This window comes from Fringilla coelebs (genome assembly GCF_963513975.1).
Source record: "Fringilla coelebs genome assembly, chromosome: 8".
NCBI lineage: Eukaryota > Metazoa > Chordata > Aves > Passeriformes > Fringillidae > Fringilla > Fringilla coelebs.
In genome coordinates, this window is record NC_140066.1 from 15,789,727 (window position 1) to 15,811,226 (window position 21,500).

A 21,500-nucleotide genomic window follows, 5' to 3' on the forward strand; every position below is an offset into this window, starting at 1 on the left:
CACAATGCTTGCACAAGAAATACACAAGGGACTTATTAGACAGTCATAAGTACAGTCCCCTTTTGCCCTAGAAGAGATTTATTGCAAAAAGGTGGAATTCCCACTCTTTGAGCTTCATTTTTTAATTTGGGCAGCTCCTACTCTGGAGCCACCAACATTGCCCTCTGAAGATGATTGAGTCTGGATTTTCAGAGGAGTGGGAACTGGCACCTGGGAACTTAATACCAATAGGATTAAAATTCATAGGATCATAACACAATTTAGGTGGGAAGGGACCTCTTTAGCTCACTTACTCCAGCCCCTGGCTTAAGGCAGGGTCAACTCAGATGATATCAAATCCCATCAAGATGCTTTTTTTATTTTAAAAATCACTGGATTCCTTCAATAAAGGGTGCTACAGAGCAAGAGCATAAGAATTATTACACTGGTTTTAATTATGTTTCCATTTTCTCAATATTACACTTGTTTAAATCCACCAGCTTCAGCCAAGGTATTCAAAGCAAATCTAGTGTGTTCAGAAAACAGAACCAGACCTTTATTAAAAGAGGTTTCTGAATCGAACGCTTAATAGTAGAGGAGTAATGATGGCCAATTATTCTGTGCACTCTGTATTCTTTGTGAACCTGTATTTTTATTTCTTGTACTGTGGTCTTATAGATGTATGCACATACATGTATATGCATAATATATTCAAAGAATGTTTCACATGAAATATAGTATTTCAATATTTCAATAATGTAGAATATATAAAATATTACTTAGTTCTGAAATCAAAGCTGGATGTCACTCTATTGAAAATCATTTGCATTTACCTCATGAACAGAGGCTAAAATTTGAACAGCGTGAGAACCTTTAGGCAAACTCCCACAAGTCCAAGGTCTGTATTTAGTTTGTACAGACATTTAGATTAAGATGGAAAAATAATGCTTGGAATTAACCTCTCTATTAAAGATGAGGAAATGGCTTTACTGAGACAGTTTGGCTCAAACAGAATCAGAAAGAGAGAAGTATCTGCAGTAATCCCTGTGGTCCCTAAAGAGGAGATAAGGATGCCATGAGGCCCACTCACAAAAGGCCATATAAAAGAGGATGACTCCTCTTTTGCTGCTCTCCCTATCTCTATCAGAGTACTCGTCTGATAGCTGAGACAGGAGTGGACCATCTCATAAGGCTCATACTGGGCTTCACAAGAAAGAGAAAGAGAGAGAACTGCTTATTCTGGAAGAACGTGCACCAAAAAAATGTGACTGTAGCTTTCAAACTCTAGCTAGCAGCTTTATGAGATTCCCCAGCACGTGAAAGCTACCAATGCCATTTTTAAATTGACAGGTGGTTTGAGCCATTGACCTCCCCTTTGATACTGACAGAGGCAAATTGCTATCAGCTCCTATCTGGCACTGAACAATGCTTAATGAAGAGCTCCTTCTGCCATGGGATTCCTTTTCCTTGAGAATGGTATAACATCTTTATAGCATGGTGATAAGTAATACACACTTGCTGCAATCGTTCTGTCACTGCCTTATCATGCCACTTGAAAATGATTTGTGGTTCCATTTCATACTCTAGTACTTTCCATGTAGTATATGACTAAATCATAGCAGATTATTTAGTCAATATATTTATATTGATGGAACCCGAAGAAACATCGATTTTACACCTTCTCCTATTCATTTGTTATGAACTCTGTACTCAGTTCCAGTGACTAGACAGATTCTAGGGGAGAGATTTTGCAGGGAACAATGGCAGCAACTATCAGAACAGATGCTTACTGTTTTCATTAGTTACGGTGGCAAAGACAAAGGGGAGTTCAAACAGAAGGCAAGCCTACTCTGGCTGGAGAGAGCAGGATGGCATCAAGGAAAGCATACGATGGTCACACTGCTCATATTTATTGCCATTAAGTAGGCTTTCATTATCATTACTGCAATGGTTCAAACTGGGCCTGACTAGTAGTAATAAATAAATGCTAATTTAATGATCTCCCCAAACTTTACAAACCAAGGCTGTAATTCCATTAAGAGGACTCTTGTGGCATAAGCCATGTCAACAAAGCTCAAGTGATTTTTCAATGTCATATGAATCTGGAGGTGGAATTGCAACTTTAATTTATGGATATTTCAGGGATTTATAACCAAATATCTGCGGTACTCCTGAAAACCACATGAGGTTCTGAGATGCTACAAAGTAAACCATTATTGCTTAAACTTGTAAAAGGTAGCAGGGTTGTTGGTAAGCAATAAAGGCAGAACTGTGTTAGTGTTGTTTAGAGAGGTGTTTTTAGCATAAAGACACCTGCAGCAATTTTAAAACCCACTTTCTTATTCATGCACTGCACCAGCCTGAGTGGCAGATGACTTGATGCCTGCAGTAAGAGGCAAGAAATTCAGAGATATTCCTGGTGCCAACTTAATAAAACCACTTTTCAACTGAAGAATGTGGTTTATTTCTTGATGCTAGCTGTTGGGGTGAGCTGGTTCTCCTTGGAGGCTGGCAGCTTCAGAAATGCTGAACTCATGAATCAACTCTCAGAGTTACAAGTGCTCAGAAACTTTGTGTCTTTAAACTTTGTCTTGACTTTAAGGTCTCAAGAGCTTCAGTAATTATACTGGTTCTAGTAAGAAAAAACCACACAGTTTTCTTTTTTTAAAACTTTTTACATGGAGAAACATATGAGGGGTGATTTGCCAAGTTGGCATAATTATTGAGTAGGAATTTCCCTACAATCTGTGATTTACACCTCTGGAAGAAAGTGCCTCTGTAAAAGACCTTTCAAAATATGATAGAGTCTAACAAACCTGACCTCCTAATGCAAAATAAATCTTGTGCGATGGGGTTAGTTCTCATTATATCCCACGTTCCCCTCTCAGCCAAGACACCTGCTCCAGAAAAACCACTGTTCAGTCATGTTAATATACTGGTTCCAGAGAAGTATGGGAAACTTTGCCATGGGAGTCTTGTTCTCTGCTGTTTGAATAAAATAACTAGGTTTCCAGGAGGGGATATTGTCACACTGAGCAAATTTTTTAGTTAAGGGAATAATTTGGAAACATTTTTCTACAAGGACAATGAAATCAAAACATTACATGTACTGTTGCCTAGGTAGTAACAACTGATAAAAACCTCAATCAAAGAAAGAAGCAGAAAAGCACTGAAGAGAATATAATTTTCCTGTTGTAAAAATTCAGTCAGGACAGTAACACTGCAGCTGGCTCAGTGCTAGACCCAATGCCAGAAGATATGTATGTTGGGCAGTATTACCTACACTACTGCACAGGGCTTGCTGCTAAGGAGACATTCAGGAACTTCTCCAAATATGTTCCAAATATACACTTTGAAAACACACAAGTGTGCCACAGATAAAATACAGACATTTCCCCCAAATGAATCACAGACCAAATCCAAATCAAAGCCTATCCAGTCCAGTATCCTATTTCCTACATATGGAAGGAAAATTGAGTGACCCCTTGAAGAAGGAGACGACAGTATACATAAGACTAGAATCAGCTGTGTATCTAGACTGTTATGAGTCCAAATTCTCCCATCTGGACTAAACTCAGGAAAATCTATTTTCTGAGAAGAATAAATGATCAATTTATTATTTATGGAGTGCCAGAGGAGAACTGAGATATCCCAGAAGCCAATGGAAGAACTCTGGATAGATATCCTAAAGCTCATGTTGCTTTGAGTCACAGGAGAGAGAAGCATGGTGCAACAGGAGGCTGAGCTCACACACCAATGCTCAGGTAAGTGTCGAACTGCAAGGACAGCTCAGACAGGTTTGCCATGGCTGAGCTGACTTCCATTATAGAGGGAAAACCAGCTGTGGTCCTTTCCCTGATAGTGAGGGAGAACTGTACAATGCACTGGACTGCATTGCACTGGTGCCCAATGAAAAAGCATCTGATGCCTCAGATGTTTGTGGGGCAGCTGAAGATAATATACATCCAAAAGCTGTGATACAGGACTATTGCTAAGATTATCCCAAATACACAGGATCTTGCTGTATCTTGACACTTAGAATGATAAGGGAGAGTTAATCTTTTAGAATATGTCCCTTCATCCCTCTCTTCCACAGCTGAGCATTGTCCACATCATTTTTCCCCTCTGAGAAAGGAATCTCAGAACTGGTCCAAGACCAGCCTGACAGGATGTGCCCCAACTCCTTGCACTGCTGGTGGAAGGCAGTAGTTTGGAATAGTGACTGATCTGGTTTATATCAGCTTTTCCATTCAGGATATTCTGCATAAAGTAAATGTTTTATCCCTTCTACTGAAAAGCAGTAGCTACCAGGGAAAAGGATGCAATTTAAAGAGGAAGGCTTTTGAGGGCTCAATTTTTAAGTTTGATCTATTATATTACAAAACAGTTCTTAAAGCCCTGCTTTAGTTGCAATATTCTTCCTGCACCTAACATAGCAAAGAACAAAATTAGGATTATTAGAACCAAAGTCCTGATTTCAAGAGGCCTGAACTGAAGAACAGGAAATAAATACAACCTGAGATAAACATGGCAGACACATGAAAACAAAATAGGCAAGACCTATTCTCTCTTTCCCCCTCCCCACCCACAAGAACAGCAGCTATCTGGCACAGCTGATAAACAGAGCAAATGTATACAAGGACAGGCACTTGAAGATGATCTTATTTATGTTGTAGTCACTGTTACCTACTGGTTCAAATTTAGTCTTGTTTGTGCTTTAGGAACAATAGAGAGTGACAAGCATGCCCTAAAAGGTGTGTGAATAATATGACCTAATGTGTTTCCCTCTATTTCTGTCCTTTTTGATTCATGAAAGCACTGAAGTAATGAGTAAAAACATTCCTATTCTCAGAGAGATTTAAGTATCTACTGAACATTTATCTTTGGTTTAAATGCTGTATTAGGTAAGGATGGAATTACTCACATGCCTAAGATTAAGCTTATGTTGAATATATTCTTGAAGTGGGACACAGTTCTGAAGCTTTAATTTGGTAACACACTGCTTGCTACAAGACTGAGCCCTGCAATTCTATTTATATAGTCTCTTTTGTAATATTTCCAGTAAATTAGTGACTAATGGAGCTCCTTACAGCTACTACAGACTGGATACTAGAGCCTTCAGGATGCAATAGTGCATCACAGAACTACATGGATGAAGGTTACAATGAATGACAGAAATCTTGGATTAGATTGAGTTTTGGCTTATATAGAATAATTTTTTTAAACAGGCACAGACATAACATCCTCTTTTTTCCTTAGAGCTTGTGCCAAAAAAAATAGTAAGTTTGCAAATGGATATTAAGCAATGCCAGATATTTTCAGGGTTTGTTTTAACAAATTAACCCTTTGCGTTCTTTTCTGATGTCCAAATAATTGTATTGGAAGCAGATGTTCTACCAAAATTTACATGATCAGAGACATTATGCTCACTTATTAACATACTGTTTAATATTCACTACAACCTGTTTTAAAGAACAACAATGTGTTAACATTTAAGCCAGGAGGGATTTCTGTACACTATATAGTACTTGATGCAGCTTGTTTATGCAACAGTCTGACAGATACAATTAATCTCATGAAAACGACCAGAGTACAGCATAATGGCATATTATTTTTGAAGTAATAGAACACACTTTCCCTTTCGAAGTCAGAACTTAATTAAATCATATGACTTCAGGATGTAGAGAAAAGCTGTAAAAGAATGAAGCTTGTTCTGAAGGACAGCTGAATGAAAAAAAAGCAGATTTTCTATAGGGAGAATAATAAGATAACCTCCAAACAACACCAAGAAGTAAGAAATACCTCCAACAAATGCATCTCCAGCTCCATTGGTATCCACAATTTCACTCTGATCACTCACCAACACAGGGAAAGTAGTCACTTCATTTTCTGTAGAGAAAGGGAAGAATAAAACATGAGTTACTTGGCAATCTGACTTTGAAATGCACAACAGGGAAAACCAAAACAATTCAAAACTATGACCTTTAGCATGATAATTTGAGTAAAAATAGATTTGGTTCATAATTCTGTCTATATTTACTTCATAGGAATATGGGAACACATTCAAAAAAGCCGTAAGTTGCGGGCATTTTCATGATTAACTTCCAGCCTCATTTATTTCCTCTATCTCCTAATAGTAAGAACAAGAGAAAAAGAGCAAGGAAAAAAATAAAAGAAAAAAAGTAAATCAGAAGGAACAACATAAAACACATGGGCATATGCACAAAACCATCCTGCCCAAACCAGCGCTTTCTACTAGTTGCAGGAAGGTGAGGTAGCCTCCAGAATGGCCAGTACAAGCCTCCAAAAGATCAACAGAAACTGCTGCATTGTTAAAACCAAGATAGATGTGAATTAACTGAAATAAAGCTGTGATATTAAAAGCAAAAACAAGTGTAAATCAAAGTGCTTTCAAATTATACCTTTAAAAAATTCATATATGTAAGAAGCCTTGGAACTTGCCATCTGACTCGATTTGGTTTCAAGATTTCAATGATTTCATTCTCTTCCTTAGTATTTATTTTAAAAACCCCAACTATTTCCTTCAGCTCCCTGCCCTCTACTGGCACTCATTAAATGTATTGCAATAGGTGGATACGCAGCATCTTCACCTCCAATTCACTGCCACACCACAGTTCAGCATAATTACACCACTTAGGTATGATAACTTTAGAGTTCCAGGGTTATAAATTTAATATATGCCACTAATTAATCAGCTATGGCTTTCCAGGTGGTAATGTCATAATGACGTGATAAAAATATAATTACCACCTTGTCACAATACCTTGTTAAAGTGTAAATTACCCCTGTAACAGAGCCAATGGAAGTTCTGCCTCTGGTAGTCAGTATGCATTAAACTGTCTCAGAGCAAACAGATTGTCCTTTGGCAGACAGCAGGAATTACAAAAAGGGGAGGGGGAAGAAAAGCCTGTCAACCAGTGAAAAGAAAAACCATCAGAGCTGTTTTCTTTTAATTTTTGGTAAAAATAGAAATAAAATGGAAAACAGAGCTGCCAGTAGCTGAAACCTGGAGATGAGTAGTTTCTTCACTGTCCAGCAACAGAGCAGATCATAAAAAATCACTCTTACACTGACATACACAGTAGCAAACAAGGAAACCTAGTTTGGAAGGCATATAAAGAATTCACAGTCTCAAATCAGGCAAGTCTGTGTATGCTGCAGAGGTACCAGAAGGATCCTGGTTTCTGTGAAATGCAGTGTATCAGCTCTACTGCTCTTCACCATCTGCTACTAAGTGAACCAGGCAGATATAATGATGCTGCCTCCAGAGGGAACTGTTGGCTGGCCCACCAGGAGGGGAGGGGAGCATTAGCAACAACCATCCATGAGAGGCAAAGGAAAAAGGGTAATGAAAAACATAAGATGAATATTCCAATTAAAGAACAGGTTTCAGTCAGTTCTCAGGGCATCCTACTCTCTACTCTGTTAAGAAAGCTATTTAGAAATGTGCTTCAACGCTGTGTTGTGCTCTTTAGATAAGTCTTCAAGAGCAATGTTTTTTAGTAATTTTAACAGCATTCATTTGAATTGGAAATCATGAAAGAGAGGTCTTACATTAAACTCTGCCAGACAAGCAGAGTGTATTCATCCATTTCACAAGAAGGTATATTGATTTGCTCTAGATAATACTAAAACAATGAACAATGTGCTAAGTCTGTTGAAGACACATTGCAATAAACTAACCTGCTCCTTCCCAAGTGTGCATGGGCACACACAGATGTTCCATGTTAAATGCACGGCAGACAATTGCATACGCATACAAATGTCTGTGTTTGGGCACACAGAGTGAATAATGCACACTGTATTTTGAAAGCTGTAAATGGGGTATGGAATCAAATAAGATTCTATTCAAGCAAACTAGCACAAATGAAAATTCTCATCATCATCTTTTTCCTTTCTTTTCCTCTGTCTTGACTCCCTCCCTCAGCTCCCTCTAGTATGTGCAGGTAAGTATTGCACTAGGAGCTCCTATTTTATTCTTTCTGTACTAGATATAATTGTAATTAACTGAATTAGTCAAAAACCCCAAATACATTGAGAAAGTCTTCTCCTGTACAATTTTTTGGATTTTTTTTCCTTGGTTACAGTTTTCCATGTCTACCTGGGTAATACATTTTGTTTCTGCAACTTCCCATATATTTTCAAGCAGAGCAATAATCTCATATTTTGAAGTACTGAAGTTTAAGAAGGAGCCAGCATGGCTTTGGAGCACGTACTGAATTACTATCTGCACATATCCAGTAGGCAAATTATCTTTCTTTAACCTTAGGAGAACTTCTAGCATAGTAGAATCAACTAAACTACAGCTGACAACAATATATACTGTAAGATCAACAAAAGAATACCAAGATTTGGGGCTTTTTTCTTTTCCTTTACAATAAATGAGTTAAGTTAGAATTAAAGCTGCCACTAAATTACATTGCTATGTCTGTGTAACAGCACCAAAAGAGCTAATTTCTCTTACTGATCTGTGTTTTGTAGCAACTAAACACAACAAGATGAATCACGATGAAGCAGAAGTCTCCATTCTGAGTATGCTTTTTTTTGGTCAATTTAATATTGCTTTAACTTCATTTTGATCCACTGTGTTATAAAACTCCCAAATCCATCATAGCAGACACTGAGACACCTTGGCTAAGTGCACCGGTCGTCAGTGGCCTTGCTTTTCAAAGTCAGTTCGGATTTCATTCATCATTCTGAGAGCTTATGAAATAAAGAATAATTACATAAGTGTTTTGACGTCCAAGTGCTGCTGCTCTGGGCATAAAATCCAGTGTTCTATTTTTATGTAACAAATATCTTTATGATACAACATATTCCACTTGGATGGAATTTCCTGGAAGCCCAAAATTGTGAGTGCAAATTGCAACAAGGTGTCTACAATTAGGGAAATTTTAGAAAATAAGCATTAATGGAAATTAAAAATTCTGGGGCTTTGATACAACTTTCAGAGACTTTACATTTGTTAGGAACTCAACTCTTTCAAAATAACACAGAAATAATCAAACCCTGACATTAATGTGACTTCATAGGCCGAAGACAAGGTAAGTTCACAGGTAAGTCAGAAGGATACAGTTCATTGGTTAATTTAGTTCTTGTTAATCTCTCACATTACATATATAAAGAAGTGAAATCTCTGTTTAATTTCCTAGGCAAAAATATATGCTAGCATATCCAGTTTAACATGTTATTGTAGGTGAAACAGTCTGGAGAGATAACAACTGGACAGCAAGAGTAACTGAAAAAACCCAGTGCTCCTTCCATTCTAATACTCTTAAGCTCCCAAATGAATACAAGTCTATTTCACAATGTTAGCAGGAACAATCAAACCCCAATGATAGGTGCAAATACTACAGGTCTGTCTCTAAAGCAAATTAGAATCACAGACTACATGTCTACTCTTAGTACAGTAATAAACACCAGCAAGCAATCGTTACATCCAATTAGGCTGAGTACTTCCCTTAACTGGGTCATTTACCAGTCTCTCTTGCTCTTAAAAGTAGATTAAATGTGTAAACTTACATTTAATTACCTGTAACAGAACTCTTATGGGCAACATGTTGGAGTGTCCTTAATTTTGTTTTAAATAAAATGAAAGGAAGAAGGTAGATCTAAAATACATACAAAAAAGGTCTAGCTATTTCCTCAAATAATCTTTTGATCCATGGGTTGGTAGTGGTAGTACAGATGCTTACAAGATGGAGTCACATTCATGTTTCTTTTGTGAGCTTTACCTTGTAAAATAAAGGAACAACTGTGAAACAGAATTCTGTCCCATCTCTTCCCCACCTCCACCCTCTCTAACTTTCTTTAGATCAGGGGCCAAAAAAAAAAAAAAAGAGATAAAAAGAAAAGAAGAAAAAAAAGAGACAGGAAGAACTTAACAGAACATAGAAACCTGAACTCAAAACCTATAAATGTCTCTGGGCAGCTGTAAGGTAAGAAGTAATGAGAAAAGCATTTGAAACCAGACCATATTGCTTAGGATGATTTTTAGCTCTCACCTGCCTCCAGAAGGTAAACCCCAAAAGGCTACAGGCTCTAAGTCTCTGTATCTTCTTCAGCACATCAATACATCCTCAAAAACCCTCAGTACAGAAAGCAACACTTGCCCCTGTTTTGTTTGACAGTAAAATAATGGTGTTGCTGCCCTTCACAAAATGACACCACACTTGCTAATGTACATCAGAGACACTGCAGCTCCCCCACCCTATCAACACAGCCCTGGCCAAAGCTACAAGGCAACGTGTGGCAGGGCACTGAACCCCAGCTAGGAATCCCTCACACTTGCAGTGATGATGGGCTCCAAACCCAGCTGATGCAACCTGTCCCTTCTAAAGAAATAGAACAAGATCTGCATTTGCAGGCTGGGACTTCCAGGAGCCAGTTCTGGACGGCCTCTCTGGTGCTCCTGGCACTTTGGGGGTGTGTGTTGAGCTGGCTTTGCTTTGCACATCAACACTTCCTCCCTCCACCAGCTAGGTCTGTGCACTGTGGGGCTGGTGCTGTGGCTATGTACGACTGGTCAGAAAAAGAAGGAATCTCTTTGTGACATTCAATGGAGTTACAGCATGACAAGCAAGATGCAAGTCAGCCACATGCTTTGGGATCTTTCTATCTAATATTTCAACAGTACACAGCAAATGATGCTGTATTCTAATGAATCCTATGTGTACCCAAGAAATCTTTATAACCAGTAATGCAGAAGTTGTTTATTCTTTATTGCTATAACAAACAAGTGACCCTAAACAAGTTACAGAGCAGTTGTCATTTATAATGCTTTAGTATGTCTCTGGTATGATACAAGTAATACAAATATTATTTGATTTCCATAAAAAAAACCCAATTAATGTGTCTCTTTAGCAATGGAGCTAAAATCCTCTTTGCAGTTTGCTAAGCAAAAGTGTTGATCAGGATGCAAAGTGCTGTCCCTCAGAGACAGCTAGTTCATTTTCAGTAGAAACAGAAAAAGAATATGATGCCAAAGACTTTGAATCTCCTGTGGCTCTAGTCATAGTCCCATAGATACCCGTAGGGGAAATGACAGTGTGCAGGCCCGATTTTCCTCTGTCCTAGGAGGTAAATGAGACTTGTCTTCCCCTTGTAGCTCTGCTCAGACACAAATTGTACCATTATCTGGTCAGGAGCATTTTGATTCAGAAGTATTTGTAGCCTCTCACTGAAGTGTGATTCATAGGATTAGAGTTAATAGGGGAAAGAAGGTTCATCTGAATCAACTTGTACACTCATACACATCAACCATTAGCAATGATGTAAAATTAAACACTATTTTTGCACACAGCATGTATCCTCTGAACCTACATCCAATTCTGTCTGCAATCCTGTTAATTCAACATCTCTCCTTTGAAATAACTCTTGATTTATATCAGCACAAGACTGGACTCATAACTCTGTATATAGTTACAATTGTAAGAAATGTAACAGCATTGACTAATGGCTCATGAACATCTTCTACAGGCAAAATTTGTTTTGTTTACTTTATCGAAGGGATGGTGACAAATAAATGTCATTATTTTCTATATCATCACTGCCAGTGCCAAGAGTTGAATCTCTATTTTTCATATTAAATAATTTTTAGCACAAGTAAACAACACTTTGCTTAAAAGATGGAAAAGAAAAAGGTCAACAGAAAATACTAGTTCTGCTTCAGTTTGTTGCTAATAAAACATTTTTAAAAATATATATATGTGCATATATATATGTGGAAAAACTGCCCTAAAGAACAAGCTGCTGAATTTTTCTGGCATGTGTCACAATGTTTAAGGTTTAGAATGGCAATGAACTCTGTTGAAAAAGCCTTACGAGCACACAGGAGTATTGCCATTTGCCCGCCAGGCACTGATTTCAGAGGCAGCTGAAACTGCGCCCACTGAACTGCCAGGACTGCGCTGCTCTAGCTCAGCATGGCTGCTGGAGACATAAGGTACTGCTCAGAGCTCCAGCCTCTCCTCTGACTTCTGTCTGGGCTCACACAGGGCTTGAGCACTCAGGAAAGGCAAGGGGTGTGAAGTCACAGGCACCAAAATCAACAGAAGGTTCTGCAGGTATTTATTTCACTGCTACAACCCAATGACTGTCTGGAAGTACTACGAAGAGCTCAGACCAAAATCAATCCTGAAGATAGGAGAGATGGGTTACAATAAACAAAGCCCATAAATTGTATGATCCTGGTCTCTTATGAAGAGCAACCTCTACCACAGTGAGCTGAGCCACACCAGTGAGCACAAAACCACATCTGGCTTTGGATATGGACAAATGTAAGCATCTCTCCCTGCACTGTAAATCCTACATGCATTGCTTTGGGTACTGTACATCTTAGTTGATCCTCACATGTAAAAAAAACAAGCCATGCTCCTCCATCATTATTTTTTGAGCTGTGTATAGGAATTAAAAATACAAACAAATCCATTTCTATTTGTAAATAGGTAGCCAAGACTGGTGAACACACACAGATGATGAGAGCTGGAATGTCAATGTCCAGCGTAAGGAACACATCACAAAGGTGTGTCTGGGTGACGGGGACACATGTTTTGCTCACACACACTCTTCAGCCTTCTGAAGCGTGGCTATGAGGACTGTGCAAAGATGAAACATCTCTCAGCTCAGAAACCAGATCATGTGTGCATTCCCTGGCCAACACACCAACAGGAAACATGTATGCTCGTACTTCACTTCATGGTATTCTAGAGATGTGTTTTAAACCACTGCACAGCTAGGCCACCAAAACACTGTCCTATGGGAGAGCCTTCTGACATGTACCAACCTATAAATCATGTCAATGCAATTCCTACTCAAAAGCTTACCAGGGCATTGGTTAAAAACAAAACACAGCCAAAATAAGAGAGAGAAAAACACATTATAATTTGATTTTGAGTAGGACAAAAATTGTATTCTGCCTCACATTTTTCATACATTAAGCATATTGCCCTAGCGGGGTAAACACACCTGTCAAAACTTGCAAGCTTTCTTAGCTATACCTCAGTTTCAGAGTGGTGAACACAGAAATCACATCATTTAAATAAATGCCATGTTACATGACAGCTTTTTTTATGCTACACGATAATCTGAGAAGCATGGGTTGTCAGTGGAGGCAGAAATGGGCCCAAGGCACTTCCATTTCACTTGAGCATCAGTAAGACTGAAAAGAGAAGGAGTGAGCATTAGGTCACTACAGAGCAGCTCTGAAGGAGATTTTTCTTCTGGGAGAATTTATATTTAGTTTCATAAATAAAATCAGTCCATTGGAATGAGAGAGACAGCCTTCCCTAGATATATTACTAAAAATAAGTTAATGTATATATCTGCTTCTCCTTGAAAAAAAAAAATGTTACTAGCTGAACATTGATGAGGTAGCTATACCACAGAAATACTACAGCACCGCTGTTAAAAATTCAGATTACATGTAGAAATTTCAATTTTTCACCCTTTTATCTCAGAGCTCAGCTCTAGAATTTTACAATTTTTTTTTCTCCTCATTCTGTATTTGTAAGCTCCATGTTTCCTTTATTAAGATCTCCCAAGACTACTTCTTTGCTTTTGTAGTATAAAACATGCTTACTAAATGAATTTTATCTGACTTTCGCAGGTTTTAAATCTATTTAGTAGATGTCACTGCAATGGAGGCCAAAATTTGTTGTAACATCAATGAGAAAATATCCTACTCTTAAAATGCCAGTTGAAACAGAGAAATTCTGCTGTTTTTAATGGACTTCTTTGAGGGTTATACCAGCCTAAGATAAAAATCTGGCCCAAAATAAAGGAGCTTATTTTTCCCCTCCATTAGTTGCAGATAATTTCTTAGATAATAAAATATCCCCAACTATGATCTCTGTAGTATGATGTTATCCAGTGACATAAGCAGGATGGTAAATCTATCACCTTGTAAAAATAATGTCACACACATTTTTAAGTAAATTGTGCACCCCTGAATTTTTACAATTATTGACTACACAGTGGATTAAATTCATTTCCACACAGTTACTTAATAGCAGCTTTGGCAAACAGTTTCTGGCAAGAGCTCTTGGATCATATGTTTGTGTATGAAGGCCTTTAAAGCATTGCAGTCCCATATGTGCACCCACAAAGGTAACCCAACAGGCTTTACAGGGCATGCACTGTCTTTTAATGTAAACCCCAATGCTTTAAAGTCAGGCTGCTTGACAAAACAAAATAAGTAACCTAGGAGAAAAAGCAGAATTGGCCAGCCTCTCTCTCTGCAGAATGTTGTCAGACTCCTATCACCGCCTGTCACTCCTGGTTACTTTTCCTTAAAGTACTATTTTTGTGGTATTAATTTGCTGAATAATTCAAATTTAAGTGATTCCAAAGTAATACCCAAAGTGACACACTTGTCTTTTTAGAAGCAATAAAACATTTTAAGATTAATCAAAGTTCAGGTGGTGCATACAGGTGAGTTCAACTCATGACCTCTGTAATATGTATTATTCCTGTATTGTCAAGATGACCGCCAAGATATGTTTTAGAAGTAAAAAAATCCTGTTCTGAAGAGTTTCCAATCTGAAAAGCAAGGTCAGTGAGCAAGTAAATAGATGTGTATAAGCAAAATATGGACAGTCTGCTGATACAATTAAGTTATAAAAAGTTATGAAGAAAGGCAGATACTGCTTTAAAAACTGCAGAGATAGGCAGGAAAAAATTCTGGTTAGCCTACAGAGTGAGATCATTTGAACTGCAACTCAAAAATGTGGAAAAAATGGAAAATATTTGTTATTTTTAAATGCATTTCAGTAGAAAACATCCACTTAATGGCTATTTAGACAGTTTCACTGCTTTTTTTGGCGATCTTTTCCTAGAGGAAATAGAACCAGATTTAAAAAGGAAAGATGTTAACGTTTTTAAAGAAAAACTTTACTTTTTCTGTGGTAACAAAATGAATGTCTGAAACTCTCAACTTGCCAAATTCATCCTTTTACCAAGCTTCTACTCATCTTTGCCTAATCACTTTTCCTCTTTCCCCACATCCCTTGCCATCACCTGTTGATTCTTGTTGATTAAAGCAATGACTGAGGTGCATACTGCTGACCAGGAGGCTAATTGCAGCCAGTGATCCTGGCACAATTTGGATTTTTACACTGACACAAACTGAGAAGGCTTCATTCTTCTTCCACTTAGATACAAATCTGATCTGGTCGCTGCTACTCAGTGGCAACAGTTGGGAGCAGACGGTGCCAGGAAGGAACAAAGCTGCTTGGAAGCAGACTAATGTTTGGAGCAGGATTCTCTGCTGAATGCACTTGTCAAACTCAGCTTTTGAGCCTGTATTGATTTATTCATCCAGTCTCTTATTTCCTTTCTGTTTTAATTCTTAAATACCTGTGCATTTGCACATTCAGGATAAAACAGGAAGAGTGGTGCTCTCCTCCTGTAGCTCTGAGCTTTCCGAGCAGGCCTCTGGTTCCCAGGGAGTCCAGCAGTGCCCCCTCCACGGAGAGGGGGACTGTCCCTCCCCACCAACGTATCTGACTCCAGCAAAGGGTGAGCTTCAAGCCTAACCCATCCCTAGAGTCTGGCTTGGCCTTAGAGAGCCAAACCTCCTCTCTCTTTTTTATCAACTTAACATACTTTAATTTTTGCATACATTTCCCTCAGCTATTTGAGAGCACAGCTTCACATACTCTCATCTTCTAAAGCAGTGCAGTGTCTCCTCCAGAAGCCAACACACAACACATATCCAGTACAGACATCTAATATGCTTTACTTTGTCTTTCCAAACATCCTTTTTGACTGCACACGCACAAGACCATTTTATGTTTTCTGTACGTTACTTTTCCCAACAAAACAACTGTGCCCTGATTTTTGAAATGTTCAAGCTATCTAGACAAGCAGGAAATCAAAAACAATTCTTAGGATCTTTTATAATATTTGATTTTAGCCAAGTATAAAAATGTCAGTGCAAAAGCCAGATACTTATATTTCATGATGTGCCAGAAATTAAAAGAAATTGCATTTTTAGCATTCTTCTAACTAGAATGTTTTATTGTTCGCAAAAGGATTTTCATATTTTTGTACCAATTTACAGCAGACAATAGGTACTGTAATCTAATCCACTGCAATTGTAATTTTTGACCGAATTGCTGTTGATAAATAATGCAAGTATTACGTTATTAAATTTTTTACAATTAGGTGACTAAGAAAGCTGTTTATTGCCTTCCGTTATACCCTCTGCTAATAAGATCGTTGTTGCAGATGTTCATGTGTGCTGCATTGATGTTTAATGGTGCATGATGCTCTAGGTGGTTCCCATAACCTTGCTTTGTCTACTATGAGCTGACTCAATTGATATGATAATAGAGAAAAGAGGTCTGAAACAAGCTGGGCTGTACTGGCACAATTTGCATAACCTTTAAATTTGCCATCACTTGATAGCCAACTGCTCCTAAAAATTCTTTTTCAGTTGTCAATGACAACAATGTACTGTACAAACAGCGTTCTGCACTTGGACAGGTGCGGAGGGAAGAGAGGGCACGCACACTTTGTTGCACTCTTATATTCCATTGAGAAATGTACTTATTATCAAATTTATACAGCCAACAATTTGGAGTACAGTTCTGCAGTTCCATTTTTGATCAATTGCTATTAGACACAACGCATGGCCTGGCATCTTTTCAGGTTCACAGTACAGTATCCCAGTGTCACATTACAAGGGACATAAATATTTGGTTCCACAGAGTCCTCTCCGATTTAGTTTTGACTGCTAATCCCTGGGGCAGGCAGAAGAATCAGGATGGATTAGGAAGGCAGTGGGGGGCACAGGGTAGCGAACTACAGCAAACAAAATCTGTGTATGCAGCCTCCCAAACTTTAAATCTGCTGTCAGACTACTCTGTGCATTCTTTTTGAACAAACATTAGCATTATATCATTCAGTAGGTATAGCCAAAACATAACAATATAAAACCAGTCCATGTTTACCCTATTCACTAAATCTGCTGTCTGTATATACTCTATGCCAGGTCTGCTTACTTTACTGTCTTTATTATTCATAACAAAGAAAACACGGTGAAAATAAGACAGAGCCTACTTTCATTCACATGGGATCAACTACATAACTACATAAATATTATTTTTGGCATCCAGAGGTTTATATCCTAACTGCCACTTCACAGTCTATAATATGCTCAGGTGTGTCAAGGCCAGGTCATTGGTATCAGACTGACAAGCACAGCCTACGTTTCACATATGGCATTTAAATAATTTTCACTTTGCATCATCTCTAAAACCCACTGTGAAAATCACTGAGCCAAACTGATCATAAAATCTCACAATTCCACCTTTAGACAATTAACCATTTCAAAGCACTCCAATTAGCTTCCCAGCCCTCAAAGTTCATTTTGTCATCTTGCACAAAACAAATGCAAAGTCCCCAAAGTCAGGCAAAGCAGGACCCCTTCAAATCCCCTTTGTCTGCTTTTTCCACTATCGACGATCTCTGCTCTGTCCCTCCTGGAGCTAAGGATTTGTCTTCCATTCAGCCATCTACTTCCCACAACTTTCATTGTCTGAAATTGGATGCAACAGCAGAGAAACTTCTAATCAAAGGGTCAGTTCCTGCAGTTAATTTTCATCCAGGGACACCATACATACCCACATTTTACTCTCCTTCCATTCCGTGCAATTATTCTATAGAGACTATTTGAGCAGGTGAAGATTAGAGGCTTGAAAACATAAGTTCCATCATTTATGGCAAAAGCATGACACAGATAGCTACAATTTAAACTTTTCTACAATGTTCATTCAACTGTAATCACAAGATGGGAAATAAAATCTCTAAATTAAAGATGATGGGCTACCAGAGTCTGTAGGGCACCTTCTGAGTGCAGATTCTGCTGTTCAAACTCCTCTGTGATGATTTGTTATGAAGTGAACTGCTGCCAAGTAAAAAACAGGCTAACACTGCCAAAATAATGGAAAAAAATATCTCCTACAGAAGATAATCTGCCTAGGTGCCAGTGGACAAAGGGTGCAGTTCTTTGTGCCCCTCACTTCTACCACACAAAGACCTCCAGGTAAAATGTGTTATCAAATTTTTCAGCTTACATGAAGTTTGCTTTCTCTATAACCTCTAGGTAAACTACAAAAATTGAATCACAGATTCCAGACAAGGTACAACACACATAAAGACATATGAATCAGTATAATCCATTAATATTCACGAATGTCTTAAGTTCTCCATGACCAAAATCAATAGCCAATGAAGTTAATGAGATCTTTCCATTGATTTCAAAAGACACAGGCTTGAGCCTCAGAGACAGCAACATCCCATTCTCTCAAGCATTCCAGCTGATAACACACACTTTGATAATTTGCCTCTTCCCACACAGAATTTCGGGAATAAACAAGAGATGCTATCTTATTTAAAAGCGGTTTTGTGCAAAGAGCAATATACCATTATAAAGGTCCATATGGAGCATTTAGTACCTTTAACTGAGGAGCAGTCAAGGCCACAGTGGTTACCCATGTTGTTAATGCCAGTATGAGATCCATAAATAAGATCTGGTATTTATTTAAGGAAACAGAAAAAAGGCCTGAATGTGTCATCCTCCCAAAAGGTTGAGATTTTGTTTTGCTTTAACTTGGTCCCTGGAAAGCAGTGATTCTACCTCTTATGTCTTCTAACAGATGTAAGCCCATCCAATACATTTTAAGATTGATAAGTAGAGTTTTTAGTTCAAACTGGCCTTGACCTTGGGCAGTGTGACATTATCTGAAAACCATTAATGGTCTGAAACTAAAGGAAAAGCTCATTAATAAAAGCAAAACCATAAAAAGGTACAAAGGCAAAACAAAAAAAACAACAAGCCTGAAACAACAAAAAAAGGAAGTTTTATTAAAACTATTGATCCTGACCTAGGGCACTACAGACATTGATCTTCCCACATCTCCACAGGAAAAAAACAACTTAAGCCAACAAATTATTGATCTATTATGAAACCTGCTGAACAAGCCATACATTTAATTTCTTACAATGAAAAAAATAATCACACCAAATTAGGATACTGAGAAAACCTATTTCTCAAAAATTATTGGTAAAAAAATACTATTGGATTAATTTAATAAAAGAGACATCCTGTTAGTATGATTCAACCCTAAAAAGTTGGGAGGTGAGAAGTGTAAGCACTGTAAACCTTTAAAGTACATGTTTCAGATTTCAACTCATTAAAGCACATGCTCTTAAGAAGAAATGGCAAGTGTCCAATACTGAATATTGCAGGAACATTGAATGACTGCACAGAAAAGGACAGTGGTGAACTTTAAACTTGAAGAATAAATTTAATTAAAAGTGCCTAGGATTATTATTTTCCATGAAACAGAATACTATAGATTTGGATTTTCTTCAGTTTTTGCAAAAACTCAGAAAGATATATTGAGACTGACATAACATTGCAGAGGTAGGGACAGTCACTGAAACACCAAAAGTCACCAGAATTCCCTGTTTGGTGTACATGGAGACGGGTGGGTAGGCAGGTAGGTATCATTTTCAGAAAACAGGGATAACCTTCACAAAGTTGCATCAATTACATGTATATCTAAAAGCACAATTTAAACTTGGAAGGCTGTTCCACTTCCAGTGCTTCCTAATTACTGATTCTGCAGTTTCATCATCCTTTCAGTTGAGTTCTCTAACAAAATTGGTGGTTTTCAGCATATGAGATAATAGAGTTTGTTTTCCTTCTGTGGCTCTGTCCCTGTATTCTTTGCTCTTTGCTTTGCAGACATCATTCTACAGCCTTATCAGCCAATGCTGAAGCTACTTCTATTCCAACTTTGGAACTAGAGTCTTTGTTGCTCAATGGAAATGCAAAACAAGGCAACATGTTTAGTGCCTCCCCCACGCCCCCCAAAAACCACTGCAGTGTAGAGGTACTTTCTTTCCAGAAAGAGAATGCTTTTTTGGGATCTAATGGTCCCTGAATCAGTATGTTACTGTAAATTCCTTCAATTATGCTCTCCAGAGTCAAGCAAGAAAGGCCTGAAGTGATTTAAGGGGTTGCCTTTCCAAAATCCCCCTGCCTAAGTCCAGTTTCAATCCTAACTGTGCCTACCTGCTCTAGGGTAGCATCTCCTGCCTAGACATATAATTTCTGAGGGAGCAGTGCAGCAGGCACTGTCTTCTTTTGAGATATTTAAATTAATGTGGGATAGTAAAAACAAAAGTCGAGTGTGAAGAATGGTTAAAGTGTCCAAGATTAAAGGGCTAAAGAATTCTTTGTCAATCAGTGTAAAAAAGGTTCCCATTAAAAAAATTACCTAGCTTTAAATACACAGTGATGGGCTCTTAACCACAAATTACCACGCCATAAAGAAAAATTGAAGTTATAACAGATAACTCTATGAAAATGTCAGATCAATCATAAGTGGCAGCCAGAAAAGCAAGTAAACTGTTAGGAACTGTTAAGAGAGGAATCCAGAACAAAGACAACAACAAAATTAAGCCACTTTGTAAATTCCTCAGGACCTTGCAAGTTGAACATTCTGGTCCCCCACTCACAAAGACTAAGCAGACCTGGAAAAAGGTGCAGTGAAGGGTGGCTCAGAGTGTCAGAATTATGGATCAAACATAGAACAAGTAAACAGAATACAAAAAGAGCCTGGAAAAAAGACTAGCACAGGGGAGGTAAGCAAGAGTTCTTCAAAATCAAAAGTAAAAAGACATTGTACATGAAATGGTTATGGACTGGCCAAGCAATGCAAGCAGCTGGAGGCAGACAGGAACACTCGTAAGTGTCTGAATCCAAACAAATAAGGGGATGTATTTCTTTACATAACACAGTCTCTGTGACACTCCTTATCACAAGACATGTATAATAAAATCCTATTCTGGCCCATTCAGCACAAAGACAACATCTCTAGTTCACAAATCCCCAAGCAACATTTTGCTGGAGTGTAACATGGAACTATTACTCCAGATTTGCTCTGGTTTTATCCTCTTTCCCAAGTTCCAACTGCTGTACACTTGCAAATATCACGTTAGAAATAAATCTTTCATCTGCCTCAGTCTTGCTTCTACTCTCTCACTCTGTATTGCCACTCCAATATCATATAATTTCTACTACCTAAGCAGTGGATTTAGCTATTAATAGTTATGTCTCCAAAATCCTTCTTAGAATTACAGTATAAAAACTGAATTCCTAAATCTATGTATCAGTATCTGAGAAGCAAGTATTCTTCCCTGGAAGAATAAATACAGCTAGTTCTAAGGAATGGAGTAAGGGTCCATGTTTATTGTCATTTAACAAACATGCATTTTTCCACAGCCTAAAGGGGTAATTTTTCCTCAGAACTGTAGAATGTAAACTCATTGTAGCACCTGAAACTGGAGCTAGGTTTGACATTCGTTACTACCAGTGATTATACATGAATAAGGGATTGCCCATCTTACTCTCAATTTCTGGGCTAATTAGTGTATTGACACAGTAGATCAGAGAAGACATCCTTTTCTTAAATCAGTATGAAATTGCT

The 21,500-nt window shown here is 38.1% G+C and overlaps 1 protein-coding gene across 2 annotated transcripts in view; it reads right to left on the reverse strand.

The window, feature by feature from the left end:
• Nucleotides 1-21,500, reverse strand: part of ADK (adenosine kinase) — a 263,640-nt gene that overhangs the window by 11,411 nt on the left and 230,729 nt on the right. For both annotated transcript variants that reach the window (XM_084210310.1, XM_084210311.1), the window contains exon 10: nt 5,782-5,868. In XM_084210310.1, coding sequence (XP_084066436.1) covers nt 5,782-5,868 — 87 coding nt within the window. The remainder of the gene's footprint in view (nt 1-5,781; nt 5,869-21,500) is intronic.